Source organism: Salarias fasciatus, chromosome 1, assembly GCF_902148845.1.
Source record: "Salarias fasciatus chromosome 1, fSalaFa1.1, whole genome shotgun sequence".
NCBI lineage: Eukaryota > Metazoa > Chordata > Actinopteri > Blenniiformes > Blenniidae > Salarias > Salarias fasciatus.
The window spans coordinates 23,566,788-23,584,684 of NC_043745.1; the positions used below are offsets into that span (position 1 = coordinate 23,566,788).

At 41.4% G+C, this 17,897-nt stretch overlaps 1 protein-coding gene across 2 annotated transcripts in view; it reads right to left on the minus strand.

Moving 5' to 3' along the window:
* Positions 1-1,393: 1,393 nt before the first annotated feature.
* The window catches only part of tub (TUB bipartite transcription factor), a 54,758-nt gene continuing 38,254 nt past the window's right edge, over positions 1,394-17,897 (minus strand). For both annotated transcript variants that reach the window (XM_030088260.1, XM_030088264.1), the window contains exons 3-12: positions 15,363-15,525; positions 10,968-11,105; positions 8,957-9,109; positions 7,812-7,933; positions 5,261-5,452; positions 4,998-5,110; positions 3,296-3,410; positions 2,867-2,965; positions 2,592-2,763; positions 1,394-1,698 (exon numbers count right to left, since the gene is read on the minus strand). In XM_030088260.1, coding sequence (XP_029944120.1) covers positions 1,565-1,698; positions 2,592-2,763; positions 2,867-2,965; positions 3,296-3,410; positions 4,998-5,110; positions 5,261-5,452; positions 7,812-7,933; positions 8,957-9,109; positions 10,968-11,105; positions 15,363-15,525 — 1,401 coding nt within the window. In that variant the 3' untranslated portion in view covers positions 1,394-1,564. The remainder of the gene's footprint in view (positions 1,699-2,591; positions 2,764-2,866; positions 2,966-3,295; positions 3,411-4,997; positions 5,111-5,260; positions 5,453-7,811; positions 7,934-8,956; positions 9,110-10,967; positions 11,106-15,362; positions 15,526-17,897) is intronic.

Here is a 17,897-nt window from a genome sequence, read left to right on the forward strand (position 1 = left end):
AATACTATCATATAATTGAGAAAGGATACTTTGCCCCATAAATGAGCAAACAGATTAAGATTTTGAGTAAAAACGTGAACAGCAATGAACCACATGATTTAGAAAGTCACTGCCATTGAAATGAGGAACGTGTCAAACTGGGGTCGATTTGTGGTTTAAATATGTAAAGCAGGATATGAACTGTGAGACTGAGCCGCGGTGGATTGGCGCCGTCGCTGTGTGTGTCGGCAGTAACAGACATCAGAAGATATGAGCACATCCCTGAGCGCCTGAGTGCCTCGGGTACCTGCTGTGTGATTTACAGTACAAGATAAATAAATATTCATCTCTTGACATTTCGCTACTTGTGCAAGTGTAATGACAATAAATTTGAATCCTAATGCTGATCCTTTTCGTGTTGCAGGCCTTGATCGTAATTTAACACACCTACTCCAGTTCAAACGTCCTTCTAGATGCTCACTGTCGAATATTTCCTCCTGGGACACTTTGCCACATCAGGAATGTAGTCACATAGGAATATCCGCCTTGAAGAATTTCACATTAAAAACGGACTTTAATTTTGCTACTGAGAAATACCTCTTAATGTTTGTGAGAACAGCAAGCTGTGCAAAAACAAATTCAAGCTCGGCTCAATTGACGGCCGAAGCGCGACACTGGAATTAGTCTTGGAAGGCACAATAAAGTATGTACAGCTATATATCTGACCCAGCACAGGCTTCAAAGTAAAGTGCACCCTCATCCTATACATTCACATACATGACACTGTGACACTGTGTATAATAATATACAGCACTGTGTAACATGCCTTTTTCCCCTTATCATGTCCAAGTCTAACAGTTTCGTATCAGTGATACTCGTCAAACAATAATTTATGTGCTTGCGGCTCTGTGGAGCCGAATACTGCCGAAGGTGCTGCAAATGATAGCAGAGGACAAATTCAACACATAATAAATATGTAAATAGCAAAATAAATATAGTGTGACGTGCATGACCATTTTAATTGTGTATAAGCGTCTAAGCCGTATCCATGCTCGAGAAAAGGTGATTTTCAGGTGGTGGATGACATAAAACCAAGTAAGTTTTTTTTTAAAACTTGCAGATGTGGAACTGTTAGTTATAATTCACAGATAAAGAAGTGTTAAAATTTCATAACAATTACATAAAGGAACAGTATCGTTTTTTTGTTTGCTTGTTTTTTTTTTTACAATGCCATTACAGTACAAAATGAATCTTCTTATCAAAACAAGTGTATCAGATTTTGAAAGTGGATTTGCTCTTTGTGCTTGTTTCCATCCACTGTTCAAAACCATCCCGAGGTCTCACCTGCCCCCCCCCCCCCCCCCCCCATCCACCCCCCCCCCCCCCCCCATCCCCGCCCGCCCAACCCCTCCAAAGACACACACATATATGTAAAACTTGAGGCCCATAGAGTATTTTGGGATATGCGGGACTTCCAAGGTGCTGGATGATTTGATGATCTCAAATCAGCTCCAGGAATACAGAACAGCCCTTGTTGAGAGCACAGGCGGGCCAGTCAGTTCTCCACTGAACTCCAGGCTGGGGTCTATTCACAGGCTAACTTGCTATCAAAGCTGGACAGGGCGATGGCGAAGGCTTGCAGGGCACACATTGGATAATTGTAGTCCATGGTGAAGACATCCTCAGCCACACGGCCAAACTGCATCACAATGTAGTCGGCTGGACGGAAAAACAGAGATTTTACACAAGAGTATTTTAAAAATCCATCAGTCATTGGCAATAACTACGAATAGCTAAAATGAGATCAATAATCTTAAAAACTAACAAGAAGGATATTCTTCATGTAAATGGGACTGATGGAGCTGATGTCTACATACTGGTTGGTTTCATGTTTTCTGCACCTCCCCTCCCCTCATCTCTCCTGTGCCCCCTCATCATTATTAGTCTGGAGTGTTATCAGCAGTGCTTTGTTTACTCCCTGCTCCACTGTGTGTATGTGTGCCATCCTTTGTCTGGTCAGATACCAGTTTGTCTCACGTTTCTGTTCTTACAATTGTTTGTTAATGTCTAAATCTGTATTCTTTCTATTCCGAGATGTCATAGAATATAGAACAGAAACACGATACACGACTGTGAAATACAGATGAAATGCAGCAGCAGTAATAACACCGAGTGGCCAGGTCGTCATTCAGGTGTTTGAACGGCCAGAAGGTCTCACTTCAGAAAACCAGGGGTGTAACGGCTCCTGCTCAAAGGTTCCTTCGAGGTGCTGCTCACATTTCTTAGTAAATCAAATATACTTACTTGTAAATCAAATTAACGCAAATGTGGTCTCACACCGGGCAAATAAAGAAAGACAGACGAACAGTCACTCACATTCAATGCGCATTTCACAGAGAAAACTCATGTGAGCACACGGAGAACAAGTACACTTCACACACAAACCCAGATTCAAACCGGGATTACCGCAGTGAGAAGAGAGTACCATCCACTACACCCCTGATCGAACAACGTCACCTTTATTTCCTCTGGTTAAGTCTCCAGTGTTTACCCTGTGCTGGCCTATGAATCTAATAAGCACAGTTTAGGGATTGTGTGTGTTTTGGACTCACGGTCGTTGTCGTGAATGATCTGAAAATTCTTGACGGAAGCCTGAGTGACTCTGCCGTGGAAGTTGAGCACATAGGACTGTGTGTCATCGTTCCACACAGGCGTCTTGTTGTGAAGTTCGATCACACTCTCGGTGTTCTTGTTCTGCCACCTGGCCAGCAGTGACTCATGGTCCTGTAATGAGAGCAAAGAGAGGAGCGTTCGGCCTCATGGATCTCGGATCAGTTCATTCTCATTTTCAAGAGGATGATCTGCTCAGAACTGCAGTGACACATACGTTACGCGGGCGAATTGACACTCGCTCGTGGTCCATGTTCATCCCGGGAATGATGACACTCATTTTGCGAGGTCCTTTGAATCCTAACACATTGGTTTCCTATATTGAAGAGATACAACATTGAAATACAGAAACAACGCTCACCTGACAATTCGTATCTAGCTCAGCATGCGTTACCAGAACATTAAAGGAAATTTAACTGCTGTAAACTGTCAACTGTGAAAATAAAGAAGCTTCTTAAGTCTAATATTTTGTTGACTTTATGACTGAAGTTACAACAGACGCTATTGCGATACACTCCTACTGACAATGGCATTATTAAAGAAGAAACTGTTACATTAAAGTTTGCTGATCTAGTTGGAAAAAAAAACAGTTTTGCTTCGATGTAAAACAGCAAGTTGAAAATGAGCAGTCTTCAGATCAGCTCACATAGCAAATAGCTGCTAGCTCCTGACGCAGACTGCTAGCTTCAAGGCTGGTGGTGCTCTTCATGGGGTTCAGACCGCTGTCGTACACAGTGAACTTGGTTCCCATGAGGTTTGATCTGCAAAGGAAGCAAAAACACACTAATGAGTCTGATTGCTGGTTGATATGAACGTCAGCATCATCAGCATCTCAGCGACTGAATCCTGCCTGTGGTGAGATAAACTCTGCACTGCAGCTTTTCTCTTGTATACATTAGCATCAATCAGGCTTTCCAAATGCTACATGAGCTATTTCTGCACAGAGGCTGCCAATGTTTCTGTCGTTAATAACAAATTACTCTATACAACTGATTGGGCAGTGGCTTTTCAGAGAAGTGCACCTACATTATCCTCATACCTTTAAGATTTACTAAATTTCGATATGTGCTGCTAATTGCTACGCTACACTGCATCACTTGTCACAAACCACTTATGCTCCTCAGTCTAAACATCAAGGGGATTATATAAAGAAACTGAATATGAACCGTATTTATTAATTTATTATGACTAGTCAGATCAAGATGGGAAAAGGGTTCACAGAGGTCCATTTATCTACAGTGAGGGTGACACAAGCTAGCTGTATATTACTGATACATTAATCACAGCAGCTATGATACAAATTATTCAATTATTTATGATTTTCATTAATAAAGAGAAACCTTTCAAGAGTAAAGAAAAAATACTTGTCCTTCCTACATTAAATTGTGTGTGTGTGTGTATGTGTGAGATTTGTTTCGGTACTTCAGCACACCACATTTCACACTGTTCAGTACATCATTGCTGTCTGTTATGCAGCTCTTGAAAAAAAAATGTAATTACTTTGTCGACCGTCGCATGTTAAGGTGGATTATAGTTACAGTCCTCTCTAGCACTGAGGTTTTAAAAGTGGCTGCTTTGAGCAGCTGTCTGAATTCCTCAGCTGGACCGGCTCCCTTCAGGACTGTTGAGAGGCTGCAGATGAAAGGTCACTGTTCATTTAAATTTAGCATTCAGGAAGGACGGTGATTACGCAGGTTTGAGCTGTGCATCGGCCATCGGTCAGGCCGGCTCTGAAGATTAAAAGGCTGCGCGGAGCCATATTTGATTAAACTCCAGAGGAGTTTCCACGGCTGCTAACGCGGCCTTCGAGCTGTCTCTGAGGATTCTGTCACGTCTTACTTTCTCCCAATCTCACCCTGTCACACTGAAATAACTTTGGTTGAACCTTTTTAAACAACATAACAGTGACTGATTGATTACAGATGGCTCATACAATAAAGTGATGGGTACAATTTTCTAAATTATACAGCTCCTCCGCAGATGCTATGAGCGGACTGAACATTAACGGCTTGTAAAACCTTTCATATGAAAATGTGATGTTCAGTTAGACTCTGAAATGTTCCCAATTACTTCTTTCGCTGTAATCTCACAGATCTGTGAGCTTTAGTGTCACCTAATAAAGATTTTAAAATAAGAACTACATTGATTTATAATGAAAGAAAAGGTGCCTCGGCTGTGTCAACTTGGATATAAGATATGCTAAAAAAAGAAAAGACGTTAAACCAAGTAAAAGTGTTATCTCATCTGGTGAATACTAAATCATGTATAGCATACAAGAACATGTTTGGTGGTTTTCGGTATTTCCTAATTTAATTTATGTAAAAACAATTGATTGATTGAGGACTCACCTCAGTTTACCGATGAAACTCTCTCCACCTCGAGACAGATCAGTGGGGTCAATGGAGATGAGGTAATTTGATGTTTTGCTCTTTTTCCTCTTCCGACCAGCAAGCAGGAACACCTGCAACAAACCAAATGATAAAATGTGCATTTTCACAAGCTTGCTTCAAAACAGTCAACTCATTTTAACCAACATGGCAGTAAACTCTGGATGACATTCATGAGATATGTCTTCATCCAGCTGGACGTCGCCCCCCCTCCTCCCCCTCACCTTCTTGCCGTCCTCCCTCTCCAGGTGAAGGTAGTAGGTGGGATACATGCCTCTGTCCATGCCCTTCTTATCCCGGGTGATTCTGCACTTCACTCTGACCCCCTGCGGCGCAGGCCGCAGAGAAAACTCTTCCAGGTCGTCGACGTCGACGGAGGGCTCGTTGGTTGGCGGAGTGGGAGCCGAGGCCACCTCCTGCAGGAGGAGACCGCACGTTCAGGGCGAGACCCTCAGCAAGATGGTGGACTGATGACTGACGCATTGGAGTTGACTTTCATTTAAAGAGCGTAATGAGTGTGAAGGTCAGGTTGTCTCGTGGGACTGCAAATGAGAACACTGTGTCTAAAATAAGGACACGGTGTGGAGACACAAGATTGAGGTGGCTGAAAGGAAAATAGATTAAAGAAGATGGAGGAGCGAGGACAAGGGAGGGTTATCATAGCAGTATTTCAATACGCATTTAAGCTAGAGTCTTAAAAAAATCAACTTCAGCAACTTAACACAGGTTGTTTTAAACTTTTTTCTTTTCATTTTTATGTTTTTATCTGTACTGAATCCATTATTTGACAATCATAGTACAACTTATAAAGTATAAATAAATAAACAGGTTGATATGAACTTGAAGGAGTCAGAAATCTGTAAACCTGGACACTCAGATCAGAATCACTATATATGCATTCACTTAGATACTGTGTTATTAAAGGTATAATGGACGATGTTTTAGCCAATGAATGGCGTGATGCGAGTCTCAACTATTGGTCCTCCAACATGTCAATCACGCTGGAGAAATGCTTGCGTAACGCCGTCAAGCGCGCTCATAGGAGCAGCAGAGCAGGTAGGATGGCCTGGCGCATGTGCGTTTTTCAAAAAGCGAGTAACAGACGTTTGGCTTCGACTTTTTCAAGAAAATCGTCCATTATACCTTTAATATGTTGCTATCGACATCTGCTAATGTCAGATACATTTTACATAAAATTTTCTCAGAGAAGAGTTACTCATTTGCATGAAGCCAATAAATACTAAAAAATTAGATCCATTACTTCTAGGTGGGCTGCAGAATTTCATGACCTTAAAACCTGTAATAATGTAACACTTGATGAATAGCATCCTTAAAGTCACACGCTTTCAAAACACAGACTCCTACTGCTCAATGCCTCCATTTTCCCCCATCAAATAATCACTCTAAAGTACAGCAACTGAAGGATATCAGGGCAGACTGAGATTTCAATTGTTCAATTACCAACATTATCACACTGGGTGTCTGTTTGTATGAGTCAGATATAATTAGCATTATTTATCCAGACCCAGATTCCAGTAATAGGGTGAGTGAAACATTATATGTTGACAAAATGGGTTATCATTGCATTTAGAGCCCTGACAGTAAAGACAGTGATTTAATGTCTCCATCTCATCTTACATAAGAGTTTAAGACTATAGATATGATTCATCCCACTTTGCAAAATTACATTCAGTTCTATATGTGTTTTTTTCCCCCTGTGCATAATAAAAGGCTCACTATACACCAAAGACATCAGGGTGTTCGATCATGTTTGGCCGGTTGTGTATGTAGAAAAAGGTTTTGTTGATCATTAAAGGTACAGTCAGCAATGCGTATGAGACAAAAACAGAAAAATACAACAAGGTCATCTCAAAGATGCATTCTGACTTTCTGTTTTGCAAACATGAATCATAAAAAGTTCCCGTCATCTAAATGAAACGATTTCTTAACTTCATTAAAGCCCCTGGAAGGATGATGGCTGCCTGCCAGATGTGGTTCAGCAAAAAGTGGCAGGATGAATCAGCATCTTTGAAATCAAAACAAGTTGACTGTAGGTTTGCTTCAAACTTATAAAAACACTTTTTTAGAGTGACGGCGTTCAATCGAATCACCTCAAGACCCCAAGATTCTTTTTTTTTTTTTTACATGGGTGCATTGATGTATTTCTGCAATGAACAAAGGTTTAGCATTCATCACGAATAAATATCCTTGGTTCAGGTTATTGCTGCCAGAACGTCCATCAATTCGAGAGCGTGTGCAGTATTTTCACAAGCATTTTCAATGTGTTCACTGCAGCTCAAAAGGTTAGTTACATTTTGAGGACCTATATATTCAGGATTTTTCTTTCATTTGTCATAAATAAAAAAGACATTTTACAGTTAGTTCAAGCGGAAAACCATGTAATAATTATGTTTACATGCTTCTTTAGTGTAGAAGTCAGGTTTTATCACAATTTATGTGTTAAATCTGTTGTGTGTTGTGAGTAGCTCAAAGTCAGAACAGGTGACTCAAGAGTTTGCAAAGTTGGTCTTAATACATAAATACAGTATTATTCTAAATTATTAATTATAAATTACAGTATTATTCTCAGTATTCACAGTATTCTCAAATCCTCCTGCTGTTGCTCATCCACCAAACACACTGAGAAAAAATGCAGAAACAGAACCATGCCAAGCTCCTGAGTTTCCATTATGTGTACTTCTAAACAACATAGCAGACGTGCTCTAAGGCTGAATATCAAAAGTGTGAAAGACATGAATGAAAAGAGAATCTTACCTTGCAGGATTTCTTGCTGGTGGCCGAGCCTGGTCTGGTGATGCTGTTGAGCTGTGAAGAACTGGAGCTAATTTCATCCTCGTCATCTTCCTCTTCGTCGAAATTCATGCTGCTGGATATACCTTCACAGAAAATGAAAACAGAAAGAAGACGAAGAGTAAGAAGAAGAAGAAGAAGAAGAAGACTTAAGAGTCAGTAAGTTTGACATGCTGTAACCTTGCAGGATGATATTCACATTTCACCTCTGTTGTAGATCCTGTATGGAGGATGTTTGAAACAAAATGATAAAACATCATCCATCATTTGAGGTTTTAAGAGACGAAGTAAAGTTATAAGTTGACCATTTTATAACAGTAACAGGTAAGCTAGTAGTCAGAACCAATATATTTAATCTTGCGTGTTGGAGATTGATACTGGTTTACCATCATAAATGTCTGTTTTCTGATGTTTAACAGGTTGTCATCTCTGATGCAGTCAGAACTGGATCTTTCTTGTCGTCTATTGTCGTTTAGTATTGGCGTTTGCTCACTGTTATGGCCTCAAGGCCTTTATGATCATAATAAAGTGTGACGTCTTCAGCGGGAAGTCTCGCAGCTGATCAGGAGATCTGAGGCAGCCGGCCACGTCCGACTCTTCCCCCTCGCATCATGTTGTTTTTGCTTTGGTGCTGGCTCATTTCGTATCAAGTTAATGTTAAAACATTCTTCTGTTTACAATCATCGAATTTATTGTGTTCCTACACAGAGTGAAAACCAAGATTTTACATACATCTACTTTTACAACACTCGGGCTACAAAACACTCAACGTTACGTCGTTCTGTTCCAGTTATACAACACTGCAGCAAATTATGATTTATGTATTTCTAAACATTTCAGTAAACAGTGAAGTCTCAATCAAGAAAGCAGCAATCAATCACCGTGGTAGCAGTCAGTGTTTACAGTATGAATAATGACCTCAATACTATTCATACGCTGGGTTTTGAAACGGTGCGTCTATTTGCAGTTGCATATTTCCACATGACTCAGTGAGAGTTTTGTCCTCCAATCAGCCCACCAGCAGCAGCAGCAGCAGCAGCAGAGCAGAGCAGAAAGCAGTGGGTGTGAATCTGAGTATAGACAGGAGCTTTCCTGAACACTGACGCTACCTTTCTTCAGCATGGTGACGCGCAGATCCTGTTTGCTCTGAGACTGAGTGCAGCTCATCACCGGCTCGGCCTCGCCCTCCTCGCTGCTCGGGTGGCCCACCGTCAGGATCTGGATCTGACCGTCGTCCTGCGGGGAGGCCAGGCCGTCGATTGCTGCCGAACCACAAAAGAGAGAAACTTCATCAAAAAAAAATTGCAGTTCTGCAATCAGGAGATATTATCCCGATGAATCTCAGCCAAATGAAACAAATGAAGCTCTTTTCATCCATATATCAACAATTCAGCTATTGATTCAAGGAGTAAAGAAGCCTGGCTCAATCTGATCGCCTTTCCACCTCTTTCCCTCTGGGGATTTCTGCCCTCCTCTTATGTTTTAAGTAATTGTTTTGCTCACTGTCTTCAATATTCAATTAAGTTGTAATGTATAAGGGAAAACACATTAGTTCAGCAGCACTGCTGGAGGCACTGAAGGAAGAGCAAAGGCTCCTCTCAGCGTCGCTAAACAAAAGCTGCAGTGTTGGTTGCACATGTTGGAAAATTCTGATTGTGTATTTTTACTGATTTGTTCATTTAAGAAAGAAAAATTTTCATCAAGTCCATTCCATGTCTTAAAAAACAAAGATTCGCAAGAAAAAGGGGTACTCTTGTAAAATACCACTGGACACTGCATGTCTGTTGTCATGTCTTCATTGTTGGAATTATGTTTATTACAGCAGCACAAACAAATTAATTTAGCTCAATGCTGTGAAACAAAACTTGCACATTTTATTTTATGATTAAAACAGCTTGAAGGCTTTTCAGAGAAGAAGTTTGTGTATGTGTGTGTGTGTGTGTGTGTGTGTGTGTGTGTGTGTGTGTGTGTGTGTGTGTGTGTGTGTGTGTGTGTGTGTGCATGCATGAGAGAGAGCTGTGTTTGCTCTGCTTTGTTTGGACTCTGCCTCGGCTTCTCATTTAAATCAATGTTTGGACGTTTCATTTCAGCAGAATGAAGAAGCAGCTTGAATTACTCCCTCAGAAGAAATCGAGTCTTTTTTGGAGCAGATCTTTTAATGAGTGCGTAATGCTCATGCACCAAAGAATTTACAAAGGACTGTCAATCAGTGGAGAGGTCAGCACTCGTGATTTCAAGTCCAGTGGAATCCAATTACCCAGTTTTTTTCTCTCTCTCTCGGACAAAGTTATTCCACAGATAAGAGTCTAGTTTGCATCTTTCTCTTTGAGCTCTTTTTTCCTCTCAGAGTCGCCACGACGAATGACGTGATCAACACGTTTGATTTCCTGATGCCACCCTGAACATTCGGGGATTAACAGCGTTGCTCAGTGACTCGCAGCAGGACTCAAACTAGCAAACTGCACAAGCTTGCCTTCCTAACCTCTAATTCACCATCTGCCTCCTGAGGATGAGTATCTCCTAAGCTGCAGCAAATTGGACGATAAATACCTGTGTCAAGAGCCGACTGTTGCAAACATAAATAAGGTTATGTTTCTATAGTGTGATTGTGTTATTTGTTTATTACTCTGCAGTTTATTTACGTTTTTGTTCTTTTAATGCAGTGCATTGTGCTGAATTTGCACACTTGAAGTATATAAACTTATAGCAACACTTAAAAAAAAACAAAAAACAAAGTACTGAATTTATTTAAGGAAATCAACACTTGAGTCACTTTTTCCCCTCCTTTATGTCTGTGATTGTGGTGTTTAAACTCTCATATGTCACAACAAAATCTTTAACCTGGACGGGCCTGACGTCATGACAGAGTCAGAGAGCGAGCAGCTGCCATAGATGTCTTTGCTGCCGCATGTGGCGTCAAACATCCGCAGGTGAAACATGATCTGAGAACGGACGACAGGCTTCGGACAGACAGCTGCTCCTGCAACTGTTCAATAATAATAAATTTCCCGCTCTTAAGCTTTGGCCTGTTTCTAATAACGAAGTCGGCTTCCCTGAAAAGACCAAAATCGTTTTCTTTTCTTTGTTCTGCTTTGACTGATTTAATTCAGCCATGCTGACCTTTGTGTTTCCCCTTCCTCTCCTTCTTGTCGCTGCCTGTCTGTGGCGTGGAGCTGGCCGACGCTCTCCCCTTTTTGGCCGAGCGGGGCGGCTGTGTGTCCGATATCACCTTCACCTCCTCCTGTTCAGCATCTTGCACTAAACACAGGAGTAGAGAGGATGCAGCACGGCAAGGTTATGCAGGACAGAGAGAGAGGGAAGCAGAAAACAAATGAACCTATATCACATTACGTGTTTGACTATGCTTTGAATTTTGCATTTTATATATTGCTTTTTCAAGTCTCCAATGAAAGATAGAAATAAAAGAATAAAACATTTAGCTTGATATTGAAGGCAATGGTAGAAGATTTTCAAAGCTGCTCAAACTACATTGCACCACCATAAATCTCACGCCACAGATGCTTTGTGTAAAGTCAAGCTGTATTTTTAATTTGAATGTCAGACTTCCTAATGTTCCTGCACATTATAAGGTGAAACCATTGCCATCATATACAATGGGGGAAATAAGTATTGAACGCATTAACTGTTTTGTCATTACATTTATTTCCAAAGATGCAATTCATGTGACATTTCTTCCAGACACTGGTATTAACTCAAATAATCCACACATGAAAAGAAATCACAACATTCAAATCCATAAATAGTGATTATGTGGAATTAAGTGCAATAACACAGGAAAAAAGTATTGAACACACTATCTGAGACTCGTTTAATACTTTGTGGAGAAGCCTTTGTTTGCAATGACTGCTTCCAGACGCTTGTTGTATGTATGAACTAATCGCCCACACTGCTCAGGTGTGATTTTTGCCCATTCCTCCGCACAGATTGTCTTCAAATCCTGAATATTCTTTGGTGCCCTCTGGTGAACCCTTATCTTTAGTTCTTTCCACAAATGTTCGATCGGATTTAAGTCAGGTGATTGACTGGGCCATTCTAACTAGGGGTGGGACTCGATTAAAAAAATTAATCTAATTAATTAGGGCCTTTGTAATTAATTAATCTCAATTAATCGCATATCGATATTTGACCCGAGATCAGTGAGAACCTTTCTTTTTCTAATGGATTTTGGTATAGTGAATCAATATAGTGATACATAAGCTTAAGCAACAAAACACTGTTCATTTTTTCAGCAGGGAAGGAGGAATTTAACCAAGACAAATAAACCAATACACATTGATTAGTGCAACTTTTGTTGGGCTGGGCGAGGGTCCTTGAAGTAGTCGGAGTGACATCCTCTTCAACTCTAGCTGTATGCCAGGCTTGCGTGTTGGCCGCTGCTGCGACATGCTTAGCATTCAGTTGATATAGCAGGCTCGATGTGCTGCGATGGTATGCAAATTCTTTGCTGCACAATATGCATACAGCTTTGGTTTTATCCACGCTGCCATCCGCTGGCTTTTTAAATCTAAATTTTCTGTGCACGAGACCAAGTAGTGCGCTGTCGTCGGGAGCAGTGTTGCCAACTCCCCAGTAAGGAAAGTCACTACTGGCTGTCCTACAAGTCGCCAGAAGTTGCTAGATGAGGTCGTTACCTAATTTGCAATTTGCATGTAATTGTAATGGACGCTGTAGGAGAGAGGAATAACGTCATGGGAGAAGCAAAATGTGAGTTAAAAAAACACCCTAAATATGTTTAGAACTACAAATGAATTTTCTTCTGTTTATTCTTGGTTTGTCAGCAAGTGAGCAGTGGCGTATTTGCGCACACGCGATTCATTTGAAGTGTGGAGGAGTGGTGTGGGTCTCCTCTCTGCTCTGACTGCAGGAGGGAGCGCTGCGTGAGACTGGCCGCCTGTGAGTGCTTTGGGACGGGGGAGGGGCTCACGCAGCACCCGCAGCTCATTGAGGACAGCAGCTGCAGAACGAGACGTCCTGTCACGTCTCCAGAGCACCAGAAAAAGTCGCTAAATTTGTTGCTAGTCGCTTTTGACAAAAAAAGTCGGCAGGAGGCTTTGGAAAGTCGCCAGATTTAACGAGAAAGTCACCAAGTCGGGAGCTGTTTCGTTGTGGTGTCACAGCGAAATATGTCCGGGTGAAACTCGTCCGGTGACAAACGTTCCGCGACAAATTGCGATAATTTTTTTATCGCGTTAAAATTTCTGTAATTAATTAATCGTAACTAACGCGTTAAAGTCACAGCCTTAATTCTAACACATTGATTTTCTTTTTTTTAAACCATTCGAGAGTCAACTTTGCCGTGTGCTTCGGATCGTTGTCCTGTTGAAAGGTCCAGCCCCGTCTCATCTTCATCATCCTGGTGGATGGCAGGAGGTTCATCTCAAGAATTTGCCGATAGATGTTTCCATTCATTGCTCCTTCAATTATATGAAGTCTCCCAGTACCACGAGATGAGAAACAACCCCATGCCATGATGTTTCCACCACCAAACTTCACTGTTGGTATAGTGTTATTTGGGTGATGTGCAGTGCCATTTCTCCTCCAAACATGGTGTGTAGTATGACAGCCAAAAAGTTCAATTTTGGTCTCATCTGACCAGACAACATTCTCCCAGTATTCCACAGGCTTATCCAGATGCTGTTTAGCAAACTTTAGACGAGCTTCAACATGCCTTTTTTTGAGGAACGGAGTCTTGCGGGCTGAGAGTCCATAGAGGCCATGGCGGTGGAGTGCATTGCCTATCGTTTTCTCTGTAACACTTGTACCTGCTGCCTCCATGTCTTGCTGGAGTGCTTTCCGGGTGGTCCTTGGCTCTTTGAGAACTCTTCTGACCATCTTTCTGACTCCCTGGTCAGAAATCTTGCGAGGAGCTCCTGTGCGTGGCCTGTTGATGATAAGGTGATGCTTCTTCCACTTGCGGATAATGGCCCCAACAGTGCTTACTGGAATACTCAGATTCTTTGAGATAAGTCTGTAACCAGTTCCATTCTGATGCTGAGCAACAATCAGGCTGCAAAGGTCTTGAGAGAGCTCCTTGCTTTTACCCATCATGAGATGTGTCTTGTTTGACTACTTGATGAAAAAACAACCTGTTTATAGGGCCATCAATTAGCACTAACCCAGCTGATGTTGGTTTGCACTTATAGGAAGTACAAAGACTAATTACTTTCAGGTGTGAGATGGTATGGTGCCTTTCCTTGACAAACTATACAGCTTTCCCATGGTGTGTTCAATACTTTTTTCCTGTGTTATTGCACTTAATTCCACATAATCACTATTTATGGATTTGAATGTTGTGATTTCTTTTCATGTGTGGATTATTTGAGTTAATACCAGTGTCTGGAAGAAATGTCACATGAATTGCATCTTTGGAAATAAATGTAATGACAAAACAGTTAATGCGTTCAATACTTATTTCCCCCATTGTATGTATATTGCAGAACTGTTCTTGTGCTAGTTATATGCATTAATTTATGAGATTTGGTAAGTCCTATAACTTAATGTTTATTGCACTATCAGCAAATTCTGTTTGACAAATAAGTGTTAATAAAAAATAGAGTTTTTTTTCACTGATTCATTTCAGAAACTGAAAATGAAAAAAAAAAAATAAGCATATGAAAAGGCATCCATCTGACCCATACAGTTTTTTTTTTCTTGGTTCTGCTCATCTCTGAAGCTCTCCAATGAGCACACAGCACTGACGCGTGTAAATTAAAAAGAAAAAACAAATATGATAAAAATATTTTCTAAAGCATCATTCTGTGTTCCTCATCATGACAAAAACGGTAATTTAAAATAACAGACTATTTTGTTCAGGGTGTAAAATAGCTGTTGTTAAATGACACAGTGACACTGGAGCAGGTGCTCAGGTCAGATTCCAGCTAAAAATAAAAAAAGAACAAGCACTCCTGCATGTGGATTCAAAAGCACAGGGATAACAGTTCAGAGGAGGTCAGAAGATTTTCTGCTTTTAGACAGGGACTCGTGACATTATCATTCCCTGTCTTTTCCATCAGAATATTAGAAATTTTGTCAACAACTTTCTCTTCTCGCTGCAGGAAACGTGACAGCCCGTGGCCTTGAGCCCAGAAACCGGCTCTCAGAGTTGAGGATTACACGCTCGGCTTTGGTCTCACTGTATGAATAAGAAGACCTCATCAATCCCAGGCCCTGCACCCGTTCCGCTCGAGTGCCTTTTAGCTCTCTGTGAGTGTCGACAATCGATGGAGCAGCCGTGCTCGAAAGGCAGCATTCACAGCAAGCGTGCAGCTTAACATATATTCATCATTTATCTGCCTTCATAGTTTGGATATTGATATCAAATTTGCAGTTGAGACACTGAGTCATCGAAAAAAATGCATGAGAATTTTTTTTTTTTTTTTCCAAACACAAATAAGACAGTCTGATGACAGCGTGACATTTTCATTTGTGCAATCGATGCGTTTTCTTGGTGTGTCTGTGTCGACGGAGGCCCAGCAGGGACCGCGCTGTGTTTACCATGGTAGATGGTGCTGCTGTTGCTGCTGAGGTAGGACTCTACCAGCGGGGCCTGCTCTTCGCTCTGTTTGGTCCGACGCGCACGAGATCTGCTGTCCACGTTGGACTGGACCATCAGGGGCTCCTGCCTCTTCTTCTTCTGTTTCTGTTCGAGTAGCGCTCGCTGAGGTGTGAGGCGCACAAGCACAGCCGGGAAGAAAGATATTACAGACGCTGCTGAAGCAAATTTGAAAAGGGTTCATCCTCCTTTTACAGAAACAAACTGAATTCATTGAACAGGTAATGAAGGAAAAGACTGATTCGAAGAAAAAAGCTCTCATTTATCTAATTAGCCACATTTGCACTTGTCAGCTTGTCACGTCACAAACCGTGTTTTGTTCTGTCTTGTTTGGCTTCGCTGTGGATTTCCACTGTTTAATTTCTCACCCTGCATCGAGCATTCCTGCGGCTTCCATGTCTTCTCTCCTTATTTGCTGTTTCACTTCGAACACTGATGTGTTTTCATTAAGGCTGTCAGCTGAAAACATTTCATATTCCTGTGAATACATCTTCCCTTTGTCCAAAAACTCTTTCTGTTCACTCTGATATCGTCACATCACACCTGTCTTCTTTTCCTCGTTTCTCCTGCGTTTGTGATGCTCAGCTCTGTCTCGTTTCCTTGCCATTGTCTAATTGTGTGTTCAAGTAACTGGGAAGTGAGGAAATTCCAATTTCCCAGTGGGAAAAGTACATTTGTATGCTGTGAGATCTGAAACTCCCCCTGAGAAAGTGTGGTTTGTTTTAAGAGCGCTCCCAGACAGCCGTCAACATAGCGGTAGGATTGAGTTAAAGTTCAGAATTACACAAATAAGTTATGATATTTTCGCTGATACTCAGAGACGCTCCCTTTCGTAGCTTTAGTGAAACAGCTGCTTGTAACTATAAAGCTTTAGAGCAACGGTTTTACAATATGAACAGTAAATGGCAGCACCTGAGCTTCATTGTTCTATCATTTATCTCTTTTGTGAACTGACAGCAGCAATAAAGGGTAAGTTCTGGAGGCGCCTCTGTTCTTTGTTATTGCAACGCAGAAGCTGTAAACCGGGAAATGAGTTCCTTCCAAACTACACTTGCATTTGTGTCTATGTCCTTCTGATTGTTTTTTACTTTTGTGAATTGAGCTGTATTTTCCTGACTGCTTCATGATTTTTATTGGGCTTTTGGTCGTCCTCCGTTTGTGAGTTTTGTTTTAGAGTTTCATATTCATGGAAAATCACTTTAGTTCAATTTGTGACTTTGTCCGGGTCCCCTCAGCGACAGTAAACCTCCTAATCTCTTCAAGAGGTAAAGCTTTAAAGCTTCATTCTCGTGAATCTCTCAGACATGACAGAGAATATATACTGCATATGAATTTCATACTCTAAGCTTGTTTATTATTATCTCTTATAGGTCAGTGTGTAGTTTCTTATAAGCTGTCCTCCAGCTGAAGGCAGAGAGCTTTGAGTTCAGAGCAAGAGGAAATAAATCTATTAGACTCTGAGAACAATACTTGATGCTTACCAATGTGCTGCTTAAACCACTTCACCCGGAGGCTGAATATAGTTATTCATCTGGACTAACTGTCAGCTATATGCAAGTCTTCAAGCCAGAGCTCATCAAATATTGAAGGTTTCTATTAGTGTGGAATCCAGAATGCAGTGCGCTGAAGCTCTGTAAAGCTCACGTCTCTATCACGGCAGCCGTGGCCGCACCGGCCAAGGTAGCGCATATAAACACAACACAGACATCTTACACGGCATCTCACTTTGATATTGAAGGTCTGTGAATCATAGCGTCACTGCATTTTCCTGTAATGTCACCCGTTTATGAAATACTTTGTGTAAAAGATGTTCTGATCGGAAATAATAATCTGTTGATTGCTATTATTACGATGCCCACAAACCAAAAACCTCTGCTAAGAGAGACTGTGCGCTACGCACAGCATCCGCCACTCATTCAGCACGCTTCCATGTGAAACAGACCGCCTGAAAGGATTCCCATTGATTCACTAGATCAAGACTGCGTGAGCGTCTGCTTTGCCGGCAGATCAAAACATAAATAAATTAACGGCAAGCTTAAAATCAGGACATGAGAAACAGCAAGTCCTTTTCGCTGCGCATGGAAAGGAGTAAAAATGGTCGGCCTGCAGCCTGAACGTGTTTGTTTTCTCTGGTTTCAGTGTTGCTGACAACAAGCAATGACAACAGTGGTATCAGTTAGCAGAGCGGAGCTGCCAAACATCATGTCTGCACTCTTTAACTCCAGACTGCCGCTGTGATAAATGCCCTACAATATCACAAAGATTCTAAACTCGACTGAAAATAATTGGCTCAGGGCTGCAATTTGTTAGCTTAAGTCTGTCCTATTTAGAGAAGTTTCGTCTCTCGGTCTTAGAAGACTTTCAGAGATTACACGCCTCCTCATTAGAACACCATTTGCAGAGATAACAGACGGCTATTTGTGGCCGTGATGGAGCAGCGGAAGTCAGTGTCATGACAAAATGACTTTGTTATAATT